The sequence below is a fragment of the Strix uralensis genome, chromosome 19 (genome assembly GCF_047716275.1).
Source record: "Strix uralensis isolate ZFMK-TIS-50842 chromosome 19, bStrUra1, whole genome shotgun sequence".
In the NCBI taxonomy this organism is placed as follows: domain Eukaryota; kingdom Metazoa; phylum Chordata; class Aves; order Strigiformes; family Strigidae; genus Strix; species Strix uralensis.
The window spans coordinates 4,765,563-4,784,301 of NC_133990.1; the positions used below are offsets into that span (position 1 = coordinate 4,765,563).

At 36.7% G+C, this 18,739-nt stretch overlaps 2 protein-coding genes across 3 annotated transcripts in view; one reads left to right on the forward strand and one right to left on the reverse strand.

Annotated features, from left to right (window-relative positions):
* TBCD (tubulin folding cofactor D) overlaps window positions 1-18,739 on the forward strand; it is a 129,277-nt gene that overhangs the window by 83,531 nt on the left and 27,007 nt on the right. For both annotated transcript variants that reach the window (XM_074888789.1, XM_074888790.1), the window contains exons 24-30: window positions 4,569-4,600; window positions 6,747-6,809; window positions 7,239-7,315; window positions 9,635-9,716; window positions 13,434-13,552; window positions 13,979-14,070; window positions 14,905-15,045. In XM_074888789.1, the coding sequence (XP_074744890.1) occupies window positions 4,569-4,600; window positions 6,747-6,809; window positions 7,239-7,315; window positions 9,635-9,716; window positions 13,434-13,552; window positions 13,979-14,070; window positions 14,905-15,045 (606 nt within the window). The remainder of the gene's footprint in view (window positions 1-4,568; window positions 4,601-6,746; window positions 6,810-7,238; window positions 7,316-9,634; window positions 9,717-13,433; window positions 13,553-13,978; window positions 14,071-14,904; window positions 15,046-18,739) is intronic.
* The window catches only part of QTGAL (queuosine-tRNA galactosyltransferase), a 187,192-nt gene that overhangs the window by 14,787 nt on the left and 153,666 nt on the right, over window positions 1-18,739 (reverse strand). The window lies entirely within an intron of this gene.

The following is an 18,739-nucleotide window of genomic DNA, read 5'->3' on the forward strand; positions in this document are numbered from 1 at the left end:
TTTTCTGTATTAAATCAGCACTAGTTATAGCAAGTCATATGCAAACCATGCCACCTAAACAGAGTATTTGTCTGTTGTGCCTGTTTTGTGCTATATGGGTTATAGAGTTATAAAAATTGAGCTATATTTTATTTGTTTTAAACATTACTTTTATATATAAAACCCAAGACAGAAACTTGCGGCATCTGTTGCCTTAAACTCTCTTACTGGGGATAGGAAGTCATTCTGCCAGTTTGAACACAGTGTTAATGATCTGCCTGATGTGTATTGTGCTTCACTGAACCAGCATGGTTAGTATCTTTTTGTAGCAGATACATTTCTGTAGTGCATCTAAGACCTTGCACTAGTTCTCGTTATGAAAAGTCCTCAAGAAAAATATTTTTCATAGTAGCTCTGTTAAGATTCTTTGAAAATGCATCATCTAAGGTTCTTGACTGAATATTCAGCTGAATAGATTTTCAGATTTTTTTTACCTCTTTTCTTGTAGGCAGTTCTGAGTCTGATAATGTAGATCTTAATACAGAGTTGGCTAACAAGATGATTTAGGGACGGATATGGAAGTGCTGCAGATAGATATGCTGGGTTTCTTCCAGATAGTTGCAGTGCACTTCTGTATTTCAGCAAATGTTCTATTTATTGGGCCTTCAGGGTTCCCATCAGAGCTGGGTATGACAGGATACACACTGTTTGTAGGCGACTCCCACACTGATGATTCAGGTAGTGCAATGTGCTGCATGCCGAGTTTTGCTCTGATCTCGTAACATATGAAGAGACTGGCCGTACGTGTTACACGGTCGCTGTGTCAGACGAGTCGTTTTACGTTTTCAGAACAGCAGCCAGCATGAGTTGGACTGTCATCTTCAGAGGTTCAACTTTTCCAAGAGTAAGGTAGCCCATAGGTTTTGACAGGTGCTAGGCAGAAGAGGAGCAAATTCATCTCATTTCAAAGACCTTTAAGGTTGCAACTAATCTTGATGGTTTCAGGGCAAATGTGTTTCTTGGCAGTCATCTACATGAAAGAGTTTTTTAGGCATATTAACTTAATCAGCAAATAATTCCAGCCTTGCAGCAAAGCTCATCTTAACAATTCTTCCAAGTTTAAATTATTTTTTGCATCCAGTAGCATGATGGGTTTAGGAGATTGTGCTATATTTTGTTCTGAAGAGTTATAAGGTGAATTTTTTTTTCCTACTAACTGAAGTCACTGGGAAGTCTTACATCCGTAGAGCCAGGATTTCACCTGCAGTCTTCTGGAGTTAGAATACAATACAAAATGTGTACAGTCAGAATATGAATTTACAGTAACCTAAAAATAGGTGTTTGTTAGCTTACTATAGTTTATCCTCTGCCTCTTCCAAGGATGACCATAAGAGCTTTATTAAATGCACAGGCTTTTTTGTCTGTGCTCAGAGGTGTCTCTGAGTACCCTGTGATAAAGCCATTTTGTATTTCCAAAGCCCAGTAAGTGTACAGCCTGCACCTTTTAAGATACCTCAGTTCTATTTGGGTCTAAGTGTTCCCATGAAAAATAACTAGATATTATTCATAGGGAGATGAGTGTTCTTAGCTTCCTGGAAATTGAATATTTGCAATGGAATCTCTTCAGCTATTCCAGTAGTTTTTAACTTCAGATCCAGATGTTTATGAAAACATAGATGCTATTCAGTACTAAACAGCTTCAGTTACTTTTATTTTGTAATCTTAAAGATGAATTCTGAACTTCTCACAAAAACCAGGTTTAAATAATTTTTTAAAAAATCCACAGTAGTACCTTGAACTTCTGTATGCACTGAAAACAGCTCCATCATTATTTCTGATTTAGGCCTACATAATTTTAAAAGAGCTACCAGCATTCTTAGGTCAGTAATCTTAATTCGTTGGTTCTACAAGGGATTATACATTTTGATTATATTTTCCACAAATAAATTGTGACTCATCCTACGATGTTTCTAGGAGAGAAGCATTGCTGTGAAACTGTACATAGGAAGGAATGCTTAGGAGCTCATGGAACCTGGGCACTGCATCAGTCAATTTACAAACTGAATTAATAATTAAACCTTGAAACAGGTACATCTAATAATGTGATGCAACTTGTGGATGTGTCTTTGGAAGAAAAAAGAGAGAATACTGACTGTACAGCAAAATTCAGAATCTCTGAATTAGGTAGATCCGTATCTCTTTAATTTAGTGAAATACTGTAGAGTGAGATAAAGTTAATAGAAAGATGCGCATCACGTTTGACAAACTAAACACTGACTGAGGAAAGATCTAGGATTATGATAGAATTCTCAGTTCCTAAAATTGAAATACGAGCTGTGGAAAAGGGAAGAAAATTTTAGACATATTGATGGACATACTGTAATGTCTAGGCAAGAAATAACTTGAAAAGTTTTGCAGAGAAGATCACAGTGCCTTCAAACATAGATTTGATTATAGTTTCTGCATTACGTGGAAATCTTACTATGCAAATCACTGTCACCATTCTTCATTCTCGCACAGGGCCAACAATCCTCAGTGAAGCTCTAAACTCTGAAATTAAACTGAGTTGATGTAATGCCAAAGGAAGGGATAGCTGTCAAATTATTAACATAAGAGTAGCTTTAAGTGGCCTGACTTCCTTATTGGCAGTGTGAAGAAGTGGAGAAGAGCAGCCTTTATGACTCAGTTCTTGCTTTGTAGTTTGAACAGAAGTCCGTATCTGAATCCTTGCATCAGCAGACTCTGTTGCACACCAAACAAATTTACAAGATCGTTATTTTATACTCATTTGCAGTAAGACAACAGACAAGAGGCAAGGAATGGGCGAGGACAAAGTGAAGGGAAAAGAAATGTTGAAGAGGAAGGAAGCCTTGCCACATCATTCTATTTTTGCTGCTGTCTTGACTCCTTGCATCACTTCTTTGTTTTCTAATTTAAATTTTTTAGAAGCTGGAGGAGCAGACAACATGGCAGGAAGGTGGGGTAGATAATCCAAAGACATTATCAGCATGGGGATGTGGAATCTGTGCTTACTTCCTACGATGATAAACTGAGCTGTGGATTATTACACTGAGCTTAATATATTGATTGTCAAAAGCAAAAGTTTCCCAATTAAAGGAAGTGCTGATCTATGGCAAATGAGAATATTGTGGAGTTGGCATCTCTGCATTACCTGAAAAACCACTGAAAATGTTGAGCAGTCAAAACCCAGTGCATGTTACAGGAGGCACCTACTTGTACGAAATGGAAAAACTTGTTTAAAATGTTTAGGCTTTTGAAGCTCATATAAAAGGATAAATTGGAGAACAAAGTTCTGAGAGTTGTTAGGGTTGCTAAGTTTGCCTTCTGAGCATAGCTACTAATTTTATTGTGGGGAGGGAGGAGGAGAGGAGGGAAGAAAACGTTTTAAGAAAAAAAAAAAAAAAACAAACCCAAGCAAATAAACAAAAAAGCCTTTGTTGTTCCTCCCCCCTTTTTGGGAGTTTCTGCCAGAGCATGGCCATACAAACAGGTGATTAAGGGTTTGGCACACCTCAGGGAGGAAATATTCCAGCAGAAGTGAAGGGAGATGAGAACAAGAAGTCAAGGGAGGAAATATCTAAAGGAAGGGCAGGAGTCAAAGGTTCATAAAATGGAAGAATTAAGCCACAGAGGGTGACACTGAGCAGAACACCTCAAGCAGTGCTCATGGCACCTTGGGGATATTCGTGTAACCCGCAGACGTTGTTCAGCGGGGTGAGGAGATGTGTCTCTGCTCAGAGACATGAGAGGCTAAAGAAGGGAAACAGGCCCTGCCATTTCCACACTCTCTGCCCACTTCAGACTTTCTCCTCCTCGTGCTGCCAGTGGCCAGGCTAATGTTCAGACAGGATAACTGGTTAAGCCGGAGGTCTGAGCTGGTGAGACCATTCTTACGTAGCAGACACTTACTTCTGGAGGGTCTTGAAGCATCTTGAGCCATTTATTTCTTTCCCTTTTCTGATGTGTTGAAAGTTTTTACCCCCTTGCTTGTGGTAATGAATGCAACATTACCTGGGAGGGGGCTTTAGCAGAGAAGGAGAGGGTGAAGAGAGAAGGGTGAGAAACTTCACCAGGAAAGTAAATCAGTTAACATTTGTGAAAATGGGAACTGCTGAGTGAAGTTTCTATTTAATATTCCAGAGATTAAGATTTTGTGAAAAAAATGCATGTAATTGCTTTTCAGTTGTGGAAGTCAGAAGCTCGTAGAGACTGTATGACTGAAAAGTTCTGTGTCGAGTTCCACAGGTTTTGGAATGCTCCTGAAGCAAGTGAAAAGAAAAGCAAAATGAACTTGACAGTCTTTTATTATTCACATGGAAAGTTGGAAAGACCGCATTTTTGCAAGAAGAAAGATAAATATTCAGGAAGGTTTTGTATAAATCATGCTGAAGTCAAGACAACAATTGATTTAAAAAGAAGTATTTTAGAGTTGGTTAAATACAAAACTGAAGGTATTTTGTGATCTGCTTTCATTATGAAATGGTTTTGAGGGTTTTTTTCTCACTTGGCAATGCACTTGGATTGCTTGTGGTAGGTTGTTCTCTGAAGGCTCTGTTTCTGCTTTGCAGGGGTTTAGGTGGAGAACTGATGAGACCAGCTGGTAAGTATCACAGCTGTGGTGTGAAAGCAGAAAATGTGCAGTAATTAATTCTTCTGTTTACTTTTTTCCAGTTTGTTTTGCATATACTGTGTTGAATGCATAAATAAAGGATGCACAGTAATTAAAAAAAATAGGAAGTTTGGAGGCCAGTCAGAAGACAGGTACACCAGAACATTGGTTGCCAGCACACTTGTGAATAACCCTGTTTGTCCAAGAGTTGGAGATAGTTCTTGGGTTTATGTCACACGTTCTCTCTTTCTGTTGTTGCTCACAGTGAACTTTCTTCAGGGTTGAATTGGCTTCCTTCATTGATTTACTCAGATCCCTCTCCAGAAGAGAGATGATCTGTCCGTTAAGACAGATTCCATCATATAACTAATGATTTTATGGTAATATGTGTGTGCGCAAAGGTAAAGGATAAAGACCATATAAACAACAGTTTGTGAAGGGGTGGTATCACAGAAAAGATGATGGGATGTTCGTATGGATTTTGGAGATTGTTATATACAGGACTGCTGTAAAAAGGAAGGGCATTGCAGGAAAAAGTATCCATCCAGGTAGCCTGGGCGGATAAGGAAATGATGCCAACTTGAGTTTCCTGCTCGTGGGTTGAATGAAGGAAGTGCTATGAGCAGATTCTGGCTTTGAAGATATGAAGCCATCCAAACTGAGTGGGTAAAGGAGTTTCAGTACCGAGATGGAAGAGTGATCAGATAGAATGGGTGAAGGGGGCAAGGGGATTTCCGCAGTCTTTGAATGAGTTCAGTCTTGTGGCATAATAATGCAGACTGAAAGAATAGGTATTTTTTTGTAATATGTTTTAGCTTTTAAGCAGCTGAATATTTCATAGCTTTGGAGAAGTACAAATGACAGTATTTTGGCATGATACAACTGTGTAGGTGGAATAAGAGAAGAATTGAAAATGTTCCACAAATTGCCTGCATGTCTAATGCAGATGATGGTCTCAACCACAATAGAGCATAAAGACGTGTAGAGAGCTAAGGAGGAACCTTAAGAGACTTGGGTTTAGTCACATTGTACTTAACCTTGTCTGTGAATAACTAGTAGAACAAAGAAGCTGACATACAATACCAAAGGACATTTGAGTACAGGGAGCCTGATTGTGTGACATTACCATAGTGAGGACTGAATTCAAGAGTAGATTTGGAGCCCAGTAAGTTGATTATAAATGAAGATGATGATGAACTGTGTACAGAGCCTGGAGTAAGATTCAAAGATTAAGTTGTGGGAGGAGAGGAAAACATAAAGGTGGCATTATATAGTAGCTTATTCTGTCCTCTCCCTCCTCTCCACCAACTCTAAAGCAGTCAGATAGTGAGTATGGATGTATACCACTCTGGTTTATTTGAATTGATAACTAGGGGGTGAAAGATACTGTATTCCCTAAGTGCTGAGTTTTCATTTGAGCAATGCAGTCAGTCTATTGTATAATAAAAGTTTGCAGTGTTTACTGTGCTAATCTTTATTCCCCAAAACAGCCTTGAAACACTAAAAAATTACTGTTCTGAAAGTGGTTTTGTAAGCTTAGAACTCATTTAAATTTATGGATTTAAAATAATAAGGACTTAATTACTAAACTGACGTTTTCTCGTATTCTGAGTATTAAAGAAAATCAAGCTGCACCCAGTTTTAGAGCTCCTAGCTTTATGCAGTGAACAGATGTCACTCCTTGAAGGTCCAAAAAATGCTAATAAGAAGTAGGAAAACATTTCATATATGTTTGAACAGCTTATTAGTGGCTGTATTATTATCCTTGTCCAAGCTGGTTTACTATCAATGATACTACACAGCCATTTACAGGCTGGTATAGAAAGGTGGCTAATATGTACATATGCACTTTAAAAGGCAGAGGGGGAAAACCATACTGCCAAACAATGGATTTGCATGAATGATGGGATTAACTCATGTCAGAGAACAGTTACTGCATAGTACTTTTTTTGTGTGTAAGAATCACAAGTGTAATTTCCTTTCAGTTTCTAATTTCACGTATTTTGGACTTCTGTTTGCAAATTTTCTTCAGCTTAAAATTAATGCTAACATAACTTGATGTGGTTGCATCTTCATAATTGGGGCAATTTACCTTTTTTTTTGTATTTATCCAGTTATCAAATTTATTTTCTTACAGTCTGCACTTTAATCGAAAAGTTGTCACTATCAAAAATGCCATTTAGAGAAGATCCAATAATTGGTATGTCATATTTTAAATAACCTTTCATTATCTTATTAGTTATTCATTAAGTTAAAGTATTAACTAATGATGTTTTTCAAAGAAGCAAAATCAGCGAGGTCGGGTGGCCTAACAAAAAATTATCAAAAAGATACACAAATACTGCAACAGATGCTGATGTTACCTGAGGATTTGTTTTGTAGCTCTTTATTAATTTTTTTTTTCCTGTCAAGTTTTCAGCATCACCAGATGCAGTGTTTGTGCTGTGTACATTGTAAACCAAACCAGAATAGCTGTGCTAATTGACAGTCACAACCATGTTTATTTTGGAAAGCCGAGGAAATATGTCAATATGTATAATTACTGGTCTTTGTAAAAAAATAAAACGGAGAATGTTGAAGTTCAGAAAGTAAGAAAAATTAGTAGCATTTATGTTGCTTACTATTTCAGGTGGCTGGCAGTGGTTGATAAATGACAGTCTAAGAAGTCTTTCTCTTGTTTCAAGCTCTGCACGACAGCATATAAAGGTACAATAGTTCCTCCCTCTTCATGTAGTCATGTTAAATACAAAATCAGAAATATTTTTGCTTTTTGTTGGTGGATTATTTTCCATGGAATCTAATCAGTTCTTGAATGTTTGTTTCTTAGATTGGTAAGAAGGGTTATTTTTTGGAAAAGATTTGAATTCCTCGAAATTCAAATGGACCTTTTTGATTAATACTTGAACAGCTGTCACAAAGGTTGTTCTTGTATGTACGTTTGGACAAAGTCATTGTCAGGTGCAGGCATTGGCGCTGGGCTGGTGGTGAGTAGTTGCTGGTGGTTGCTTGAAGCTACTTGCTGTTGGCTATATGGTTACATTGATAGGATATTTTGCATCAGTTTTGGTGTACCTGTAGCATGTGTAAGATATCTTGATTTTGGTAGTTTCAGAGAACTTTTGTGAGAATGAAGAAGAATCTCTGGATGATGTCCTCAGGCCTGATGAATTGAGGGCGTGTTTGTTACCAGTGAGAACGCTGGCATGATCAACCAGAGTTATTCAGGATAATGTGCTTAAATTTTCCATTAAACTCTGTTGCAAATCCTTTTACTGTGCTCATGAGCTACTCTAATTCTGAGTATTAAATCCATTGATGGATATGTTTCATGCTATTTTATGTACATGATCTTAACACCTCCAGTTATTTACCTTAATTTTCCCAAGTAATACCATGACAGTTCGATCTTGCACTCTTAAAGGCTCTACTGAATTATAAGGACAATTTTTGTCTGCCTTACTAGAGCTTATAGCCATCGCAGACACAATCTGAATATAACATATTGTGTTTTGCTAGGTTTTAAAAATAAGATAAAAAGCCATTGCAGGTATCTGGTAGCTATCTTTTAAAGTCTTCCTTGGAAGACAGAGTAGACTAGGATGTATCCAAATCATTGAAGAAAATTAAAAGATGAAATCTGAATTCTTGGAATATTCTTTTGGCATTAGCCGTTTATTTGAAGAGTTTATATTTCTTATAACTGGAACTTCTAACCCAAGCTTAGAAGAATTAATTCTAGACTTCAGAGAATTTTGACTTGTTTGATTAACATGAATTATTGTTGAGCAAAGTATGTTTAGTAAATGTTAATTCTCTCTTGTCTTCTGAATATATTTTAGAAATAATTTTAAGGGCAGTGCTTAAGACATTGAACAGTAATCTCTTCTCTGACATACAATATACTCTTCCAATGTAATGTCATGCATTTAAGGTGAAAACCATTGTCTTTCTAACGTGAAGGATCTGAGCAGCCTGATCTAGTTGAAGCTGTCCCTGCTCATTGCAGGGGGGTTGGACTAGATGACCTTTAAAGGTCCTTACCAACCCAAACCACTCTATGATTCTATGATCTACAGCAATTAGATAATTCTGTATATTTTGCTACTATAATGCCTGTGGTAGTCAGAATATTATTTAGATGAATACTGGTTTTCTTTCAAGTCCTTGATTTTGCATAGAGAACAAGTCTGAGGTGTCCTTGAGGGTAGAATGAATAGGCTGTACAGGATTCCTGCGTTATCATTTAAAATTTCTTGTACCCGGAGAACATGAGTATTAATAAAGTATCATTCCTATTAATATGGAGTGAACACTGCACAGCTTCAGTACTGTCTCCAAGTTATTATTATTTTGGTCAGCATTATTAGCTGAAAAGTATAATTCAACTATAATTTTATGAAAAAAACTTGTTACATGGTTTTTGAAATAGCAGCTGTATGAGTTTTGTGTTCTGTATCTGGGACCAAAACCACTCTAAAGATCAGGAGGTTCAGGCATAACGCACAGTCTTTGATCCTTTTCTAAACCAGTTAAGATTGAGACACAAGGATTGTGATACTGGATATTTTGGGGTTTTTTGTTTATAACCTTCAGTCCATGGTTTGTTTTTTTTCCATTTCCTTTCTGCAGCTTTCTGGGGAAATACAGAAATTATCAATCTGACATCAGTATATTGAAGATGACATAATGTGACTTATGTATTTTGTAGTACTATGTCATCCTGGAGGTCCTTCAACTGAACTGAAAATGCAATTCATATATTACTATTAATGTCTTAAACGTTAATTTAGTTTACTGGTACTTTTGAAGGAGTAAGAGTAGAATCTGTTTTTTTTATTACATAGGTTTCCTGTTCAACTGTTCTTAACCAATATTGGGAAGAAAAAAAAGTACATGTCAGTAGCTGAAGGGAGTGATTTAAAAAAAAATTTGCTGTCTTTTCTTATCCTTTTAATTCTAAGCACAGTTATCATAAAGTATGACCTTATTAAATATATCCATTTCACAGTTTTGCCTTTGTTACAGGAGTCTGCAGTCTCTGCGCTGGCTGCGCTGTGTAATGAATATTACATCAATGAAAAGGGAGACGCTGATCCAGCTCTACAGGGTAATGACTCATATTTACATTAGAGGCAGAAAAAACTGGGCTGGACCTGACTTGCACTTTGGAGGTATTGGATAGAATGGGGAGGAACATCACTAGTCTTAAACGACCTTAAAATGCTTCAGGAAAGAATGATAAAGCTAACTGAAGGTCTAGGAAATGTCTCGGGGGTTTTGCTTATTTTAGACTGGAGGTGAATACAAGGTACCATAATAATGAATATTAGGAAAAACACATTACTTTTCTATTCCATACTGTAAAACAAAGAAGCAAAGAATATGTGTTTGTGGCAAATCCTAAATTTTAATGAGGTGAGACATTTTCACATCATATTTTGATAAACTGTATGCCAGAGATTGTGGCTAACTTAAAGAAGAAGAATTGGTTAGGGAGAAGAAGAGAAGGATAGCAAGGACCCCTGCAGTTCTTGTAAATGTGCATATGAAACCTCATCTGTTTGGATTTGGCTCAGTAGTATAGGAGTAGCCTTAAACTTTTGTTAGAGGTGTATGAATCAACACCTTTTTTTTATACTGGTTTTCTTTCTTTGTTTCAAGTATCAGATTATATTGTGTCCATCAGAAAGAGATTGCTGGATTGTATAGATAGAAGTTTAAGACTAACAACATTTAAGTTCTTGTTTTTCTAAATATGACAGTGAAATTACATATACTTAACAAAATAATGATTTATTTTCCTATTTTTTGCCATTACTAAGTCATTCCTAAATCAGATAAAATACCTTACTATTTATCTGTATCACAGTAGTTCCCAGGATGAACCTGATCCCTGTCATGTACAGTAACATGCAGTCCATGCCCCAAAGAAGTTATGGCTGATATATAAAAGCAGCCTATCTTGATTTTTCAGTCTTTTTTGTATTGCTAAATCTCTATATTTTTGTCAAAAAAAACAATTTCCAAAACCAGCCCATTCCTTCATGCAGATTAGCGCTGCCTGCCTGATTTTGTGTGGGCAGCATGGGAAGATGTGATACGGTGCTGAGGCAGATTAGAAAAAAACAACCTCAGGAAAGGGTAGTTTTGTAAAATGAGAAGACTTTCAGCAGAGACAGTGCTGAATCAAAGAAAGCAAGCGAAAAACTTAGTTGAAAGGTTAATAGATCACATTTTATGTAATAATGAAGTTTCAAGCTTCTGTAAAAGAAAACTCAGGCAGATGTCAAAATCAAGAGAGAGAGAGGATCTGCTGGAAGAACTTGCAATAGATGGCTGCAGCTGTTCTGCTGTACTCTTTCAGTTGCCTGTGATGCTTAGTTGTTTTTTCCTGGATTCTAGGTTAACTTTTCATCTGGCTTGAGATTGAGGGAATCAAGGCAATGGAGCTATGATGGTCTAGGGACATAATTAGAGTCAGATTTGTAGATACAGGCAGTTTTTTTCATGAGACTTTCTGGTATGATTTAGAGAACAGAATTGTGAGTTGGAAATTTTTCTGTTCTAAAAAATTTCTAGTCAGCTCTGATTGATTATGCTTTTATTTGGCCTTGTACTGCTCTAAAACCTCTTCTACACATGGTAAAAAAAGTGCCATTATACGTGCAAGCCTCTTTTAAATGAAAAAAAATTGTGTATTTTCAGCTTTGTGCCAGTAAAAACTATGTATTTCATGACCATTAAATTCTGTATGTTGTGGGATTGAAATCCACTACTAAAATTCCTCCCCCCGATGTCTGATGTATGTGTATATGTGTGGAAGCTACAGTGCAGAAGACATTCAGTGACAATGCAGGTGCCTTATCGAAGTCAGTTAAAGCAGGTCTAAACATGATCCAAGTGGATTAGAAAAAAACCCCCAAACTTTTGGTAAAATTTAACCAGTGTTTCACTGTGGCTTGGCAGATTAAAATGAAAACACAAATCAAAGATACTTTAGTGATTTGGCATTCTCAGTCTGTCCCTGTAAGACTGCAATTTTATTGAATCACTTCTTTTGCCTCTGTTTTCATCTTTTATTTTTTTTCTATCTCAACGTGTTCTGGTTTGGTTTTGATGACTTTCTCTTTTAATATTCTTTCTGGATGGGTTGTGTTGAATTAATATTGTAGACACTCTGTAGGCCATGTTGTTTTATGAAGCTGAAGACTCCTAGAAGAATATTAACATTTGCATTATCCTCACTAGCACAATTGCGAAGTAGTTATAAGTAAAGAGCAGCTCGTTTGCTAGTTGTCATGTCTTAATTTTATGTCATTTGGCTAAAATGTCAATCTTAAATTTACATCAGTCAAAGGGAAGATTGGCCTGGTCTTACTGGCTAAGATTATCTTGCTGTCTAAGCAAGCATTGCATCTTCCTATGGCCTCAAGACTCTTATCTTACACTCTAGTGGTTTGGAAATTTTAAAATAATAGATGTGCTTATATGAAGGTATTGCTAACCTCTGGACAGGGAACTAGTTCCCTGATATGAGGAACTAGTTGAGGCTTGTGATTCCATAGGGATTAAAAAAACCCCAAAAAACAACAAAACAAAACCAACAAAACAAAAAAAAGTCAGTCATGAGTTATGATTAATGTGTAGTTTCTTACGGTAACTGTTCTCTCTTCCTCTAGCAAATATTGCTCAATCATGTAAATCTTAGATGACAGTAAGCAATGGCACAATTATGTAAACTTCCTAGAATCTCTTGATTCTTTTTCTTTGAGGGTTGAAAAGTGCGTATTCAATAAAGCAATTAATAAGACTGCTCTTCTCCTTTTTGAACAAGAGTTGTGTTTATTGCAGCTGTCTTGGTTGTTCTTAGAAGCTTTTCTGGAGTACCCTGTTTTTCTCGCCGTTTTACAGAAGAGTTTTTTTACTGAAAACTTTAATATGGTAGCTGACAAATCTGGTAAAGGAAGTATTGTCTGTTAAGTCTATGATAAAGACTACAGTAGAAATATCTAGATAGATTCCTGACTTTTCTTTTTTTCGTTCATCCTCATTTTCTTCTTCCTATCATTTTACTTCATTGTTGAGCCTCCTTTTCCATGCCCAGTTCAGTTTATTCTTGTGCCTTTTGTCTGTACTACTGTTTGTAGAGCCATCGTCCTGTTTTATCCTGTAACAATGTACAGGATCTGAGCACAGCATCCCTACCTCAAAGTGATCGCTTCTTGTTGAGCTTTCTCCTGCAAAAAGCCCAACTTTATTTTTGTCTCTATATAAAAAGAGGGGTATTGCTTAGGTATGATCTCTGTGTGTGTTTAAACCCTGCGTCCAATTAAGACTTTTCTGTGGGAAAACTGTCAAATTACTAACCTTCACAAATCTAGAGAAATCTCCTTCCTAACACAATGTACTTGTCTAATTATGGAAAATGATGACCTGTAAATACAAGAGCACTTGTTCCCCTGTGTTTGCATAGAAGTTTGTGCTTATCCTTTGGATTTTTAAAACATTATAACTTTTTAAAATTGAGAACTTTTCTCTCTCTGAATGACTGGGATTAGTCTGTCTAAAAATCTGACTTTATATTTAGAAAATAAGCATTCATGTAACAGTGAACATCTTAAAATTTTTATCTTTTTTCTGTAGGAAATAACAGGTATTTGGTATTTTAGTTTGATGAAATATAACATTTTCTAGCTGCTGTGTTTGGGGGATCTTTTCCTGTTTTGTTTTTTTTTTTTTTTGTTTTTTTTTTTTTGTTAGCCAAATGTGTAATGATGATGATGTGGTAGTTGCTTTTCACTCTACAAATGTATTTTTTTTTTAGATAAGCTGGTGACCCAGTATGTTTCAGAACTACAAAACACAGTGGAAATGATTCGTTGTGGCTTTTCACGAGCTCTTGGGGCCCTTCCAAGATTTCTGCTAAAGGGCAGGCTTCAACAGGTGAGAAAATAGGATCATTGTAATGAGAAGAGGGCATACAGTATTTTGAATGAAACCTATGATGGTAATCAAATAAATAATAATGATCATAATTAAAGGTCTTTGTGAAAGGGGTTTGGATTCTAGTGTACAGTAACTCCAGAAAATCATCATGAGTTTAGCTTGCCATAGATTCTGATAATTAAAGTTTTAGTCCTGCTTTAGTAGTGTTAATGGGAAAGCCAGAGGTTGAATTATCCCTTTGCTATGGAACATTTCTCCAAAGGGAAAAGTGAGGTATACTTACAAGTCCTGGTGAGAAACCAAACACTGTTGCCTGCTTGGTTCTCTCAGAGATGATTGAGTTAATTTTTAATACACTATCTAAATTTAACATAATAAATAATGCATTGGATTTAAATATATCAATTTTTATATTTTTTGCAGGTTTTGGAAGGTTTGAAAAAAGTTACCTTAATTTCCCCTGCAGACGTGAGCTTTGCAGAATCCAGAAGAGATGCCCTAATAGCAATTGCAAAGTATGTTTATAAATTTTTTTTTTGTCTAAAAGCTTTCTCCTGTTCATTCTGCTTTCTGTTGTGAGCTTGTAGCATGATTCTTGAAATCAGTTACAGTATGACGTACACATTTTTAGTGTGGGACTCTACACATCTCTATTATTCAATGTATCTTTGATTCAGAGGATTATCACACATCTGAGGATGGAGTACAACTCTGGTGTTGTGGGGTTTTTTTAATCAATTAACTGATTAGCTAAAGTATATTTTAAAGTTCACCTTTCTCATGGGCTGCAATTTAGTGAGCTTTAGTGAGGAGGAAGAGTATTTTTTTTTTTCCCACTTTCTTAAGATTGAATGGGTTTAAAGAAATTGTACTTTTTCTCTAAAGGAATATTTTCTATGTTGACACGCCACAGTGCAGTTAGTGTTAATAGTATCATAGTATACATGTTCTTAAACTGTTACAGTGCAAAAGAAAATTGTCTTCAGTGTAAAGAAGTTTGTTAATACCAAATTCAATGCACATTGTATTAGTTCTTTGCTTTTCTTGCTTACTTCAAGGATAGTTCAGAAACTTCAAGCATGTTCCTTTCTGTAGTATTATAGGCATAAAACCAATCTGCTTATCTGTTGCCAGTGTTCCTTTAAACCCGAACATCGATCAGAAATCCTCAGGTCAAGTAAAACACAGCAGGTTCAAAAATATTCTTCATACTGTTTATAGCAGATGTTATAGGTGTTTAGAATATTGTATGTCCAGGGAATTCGGTTAAGCAACAGAGCAAAGCTATGATCTTAATGTTTCTCCTTGCTAGTGTTGTGGTTTTTTCTCTCCTTTTTCTCTTTTTTAAGGGTTTGCCAGACAGTGGGAGTAAAGGGAGAGGGATCTGAGGAAGAATATGTCTGCAAAGATAACATTACTCAGATTTATGCCACACTATTTACTGCTGTGACTGACTACACCACAGACAGCCGAGGAGATGTTGGAGGATGGTAAGATGCCTTACAAACTGAGACTGAAACTTAGCTGTCATGTTTGATATCTGTTTAAAAACTGATGTCTTCTCAAAACATGTTAGAAATTGATAGCTCCAAGCTTTTGGTCAACTGAGGATAGGTAGAAATACACTGGGGGAAGACAAGTAGAAAGTGAAAGGAAAGGCTGACGAGAATTTGTTTGTCCCTTGCCTCCAAAGTTCAGCTTTATTCTGGTTTTGTGGATGACATTATTGTCTTTTAGTATCAGGAATGTATTTAGTTGTAAAAAGTACAGAGATTTAAACCATTACTTCTGTTTCTTTTGAAATAACACGTTTACTCCTTAGTGAACTCGCCTATTGTATGTTCGTGTTGTGGGGACTTTTTGCCAGGAGAGGGAGCAGTTGCATAACATGTTAGTGACAAATTTTCAAGGCTAGTGACTGAGATGGATAAAAACTATAAATTGTGCTGTGGTATTACTGACTCTTTTGTAAGTTTAGGGTTTCAATGATTTCAGCTATGAGACTGCAAGAATAATGAAATCATAAGTCTGTAGGAAGGCATCTACTAATGTGAAGTCTATAGAATAGGTCTAAGGTAAAGTCTGTAGCAATCATACTATTGTGACATTCTTCAGTCTTCACAGTTCCCTTAATAGATAAAGAAGAGTCAGTATATAATATTGCATTAATCTGAATGTTCTATATTCCTTCAGTAACAGTGATCTGAAAAGGCAATTTCTAAATCAATAAACAAAAGCACTGTAAAGACTCATGTCCTTCTCGGGGTTTGTGTTTAATTTCCAAAGAAGCTGTAATTGGGGATGTAACACCACTTACTGATTGGAAGTTCTGAAATCTTTGAATGTGGTAGACAGCAGCAGCAGGGAAGACTTCATGGTTTCACTTTATCCTGTAGAATTCCACAAGGTACTTACAGGGTGAGAAAAGCATGTGAAATACTGATCTTAGAGATCAAATGAGTACTAAGGAAGCATCCAGGCTCTCTTGCCAGAGTATACTTCTTCATATATTTATAAACACAAATATGCCTGGCCTGTAATAGTACTTGTTAATAAAAATATTAAATGATCAGAATTCAGGAATGAATCCAGTATCTACAGATCTAAAATATATTCCAATTTTGCTGCTGTGTAGAAGGCTCAAAGCAGTAACACCCAATCCTTGTATAGAGAACCCATAAACTAAGTAAATGAATGCAATAAATTAATTTTAGTTGTCTATTGTTGGAAATTGATTTTGAGTAAAATGCTGGTTTTGACAAAGATTTTTTTAATTTTATTGTCTTAATCCATAATTTTAGTTTGCCAATATGCAGATCTATGTTGCTTTTAGACACGATTCTATACATAAAGTATCAGCCCTCTTTGACAGTATGGTAATACTGTTTGTGTGACATGGTATGGTAATGATGTGTGGTAATAATATATATTTGACCTGTCTGGCAACTATATGAAGCATCTCAGGGTACAGAGATGTGTGTTCAAGATTGTAAATTAACGACCTGTTGATTGTTCAGATCTAGTATCTGGCTATGCTTTTATTATATTCTAGTCAGGAAGGAGGGAGTGCCTGAAAACTACTGGTATGAAATAATTTTGCTGGTTGAAAAGATTTCCTTATTTTCCCAGTTTATTGAAAAAACTCTTGCCTAATAGTGCTGAGTCACACTGAAGGGCTTTGGTGTTCAGTTTCAGTCACATCCTTGCAGAGTGTTTGTATGAAATAACTGGCTTAGACATTTTTTCAGTCACTATCCTCTTCTTTGAAGGGTGTTTTCAATAGTAGTATATGAACATGAAACACAATTTAGTTTAATTGAGTGGCATCTACTATATTGTAAGTGGCAGCTGCGGCTCAGCAGGTGAGGAGGGTTAGAGGCCTACTGAAATGAAAGGCTCTGAACTCGCTGTGTTGTGGCTATAGCAAAGCTGGCAGAGCTCACAGGTGATGGTTGTGACCTGTGATGGTAATTGCTGGCTTGGGAAGGCTACAATGGGCGAGACATGAGCTGTACCTTGCAGGGGAGGGTGTGCACTCCTCCTTGCTTGTCATACTTCTTTCTGTGGCCAAAACAGTCTCAGTCACTTGCCTGCTCCCTCCTCCCTGCTGCAAGCAAACCAGTCCAGTTCTGGAGCACGGGCTGTATTCAGCTTCAGCAGCCATGCATAGCGTGCTGATCCCTGTTCAAATCCGGGATCGTGCATGATGCCAAGGAGGCATTGTGTGAGTTGGGGAACTTTTTGTTCAGGCTCACATTTCTGGTTATCTGTTTTAGAACTCTGTCCCACTCACTCTTGACCTTAGTGTCGTTACTCTATTTGGTAGCACCAGGTCTGCTTTAAAAAAAGGAAAAAAATATAATTACAGTGGCATTCTCCTCTTCAGGATTGCTTATTAGGTAGCTTGAACACAGGGGCAGGTGCTGTAAAGTACATTTGTAATTACCAGGAGGAATGGGAGCTGCTATAACACACCCTGTAACCAACTTGTCCTATGTAGGAAGAAAAGTTGTGATTGTGCTTCTTGTGCAATATGTATCATGCTAGAGTTCTTCATTGCCAGCAATCATTGGGTAGTTTATACTGCTGTCAAAATTCAGTGCTTGTGCTCTACGGAGTCATTATCAGTCATTGAGATCTCATTAGTTCCAGCCTGAGTTACAATAGTTATAAATAACTGCTCTGTCTTTGAACAGAAGGTGAAGTCTAAGTTATACAGCACAAAGTAGAAGAAAGATGTTTTGTGCCATGTTAGTATTGGGCACTTTTTAAATTGACTGGCCTTGTTTCTTTAGGGTACTTCACTACAGTATTTACAGATGTGTTGGAAAAGTACACAGGGCAAATAATCCAGACTAACCAGCCTGAGTTAATACTTGTGTGTTTGTATTTTTCTTGTTTTGTATAATGATACCGAGCTCCTCAGCTGTCAGTACTGGTTATTAAAATTGTCATACAACAGGGAAATAGTAACACAGGGCAAGAAACCAGAGAAAAGGAGGCGTGTTTGACAGCTCAAACTTAGAAGAGGAAACAAGAAATCAAACTAGTAAGGATCAAGAGCAGGTCATCCCAGCTTGTGCAAGGGAAGAAGGAACTTGGCTTTCCCTCTTCTTCCTCAGCCATCGGAGAAGCAAGAGGGAGGTGAATGGATCTCTTGCTCAGAGAATTTAGTAACACAAGAGAGAGGTGTAGCTGAAAGAAAATGTAAGAGCAACCATACAGGGTAGGGAGTTAGAGAAAGGGAAGAGATACTAAGCTTTTTGCTTTCAAAATGAGGCGAGATACTGAAGTAGATAAGAACCTAGCTAAGTGTAATTAGGTATTCAAGTTAACTCCCACATCTGACAGCTCTCACTTAAGTTCCCCATACCTATTGTTTATCCTTCTGTCTATGTCTTAATTTAAAAACAAAACTCTACAAAGTGGAAATTTTCAAAGAAATCCTGAGGAAATTAAATTCCCAACACCCATTAAAATTCAAATGTGCTTTGAGCACCAGGTTCTTTCTAAGCTTCTTTGGCAGTGCCAGCCAAAATCAAGTCAAGAAACATGTAAATTAAAGGGGGAAGGGGGAATCCTTTCTCATAGCAAACTGTTGTCTGCTAAATACTTTTGTTGTCTCTCAAATATGAATGCTTTCTCATTCTGTTTCTTCTAAACCATTGACTAAGATGGAAAGAT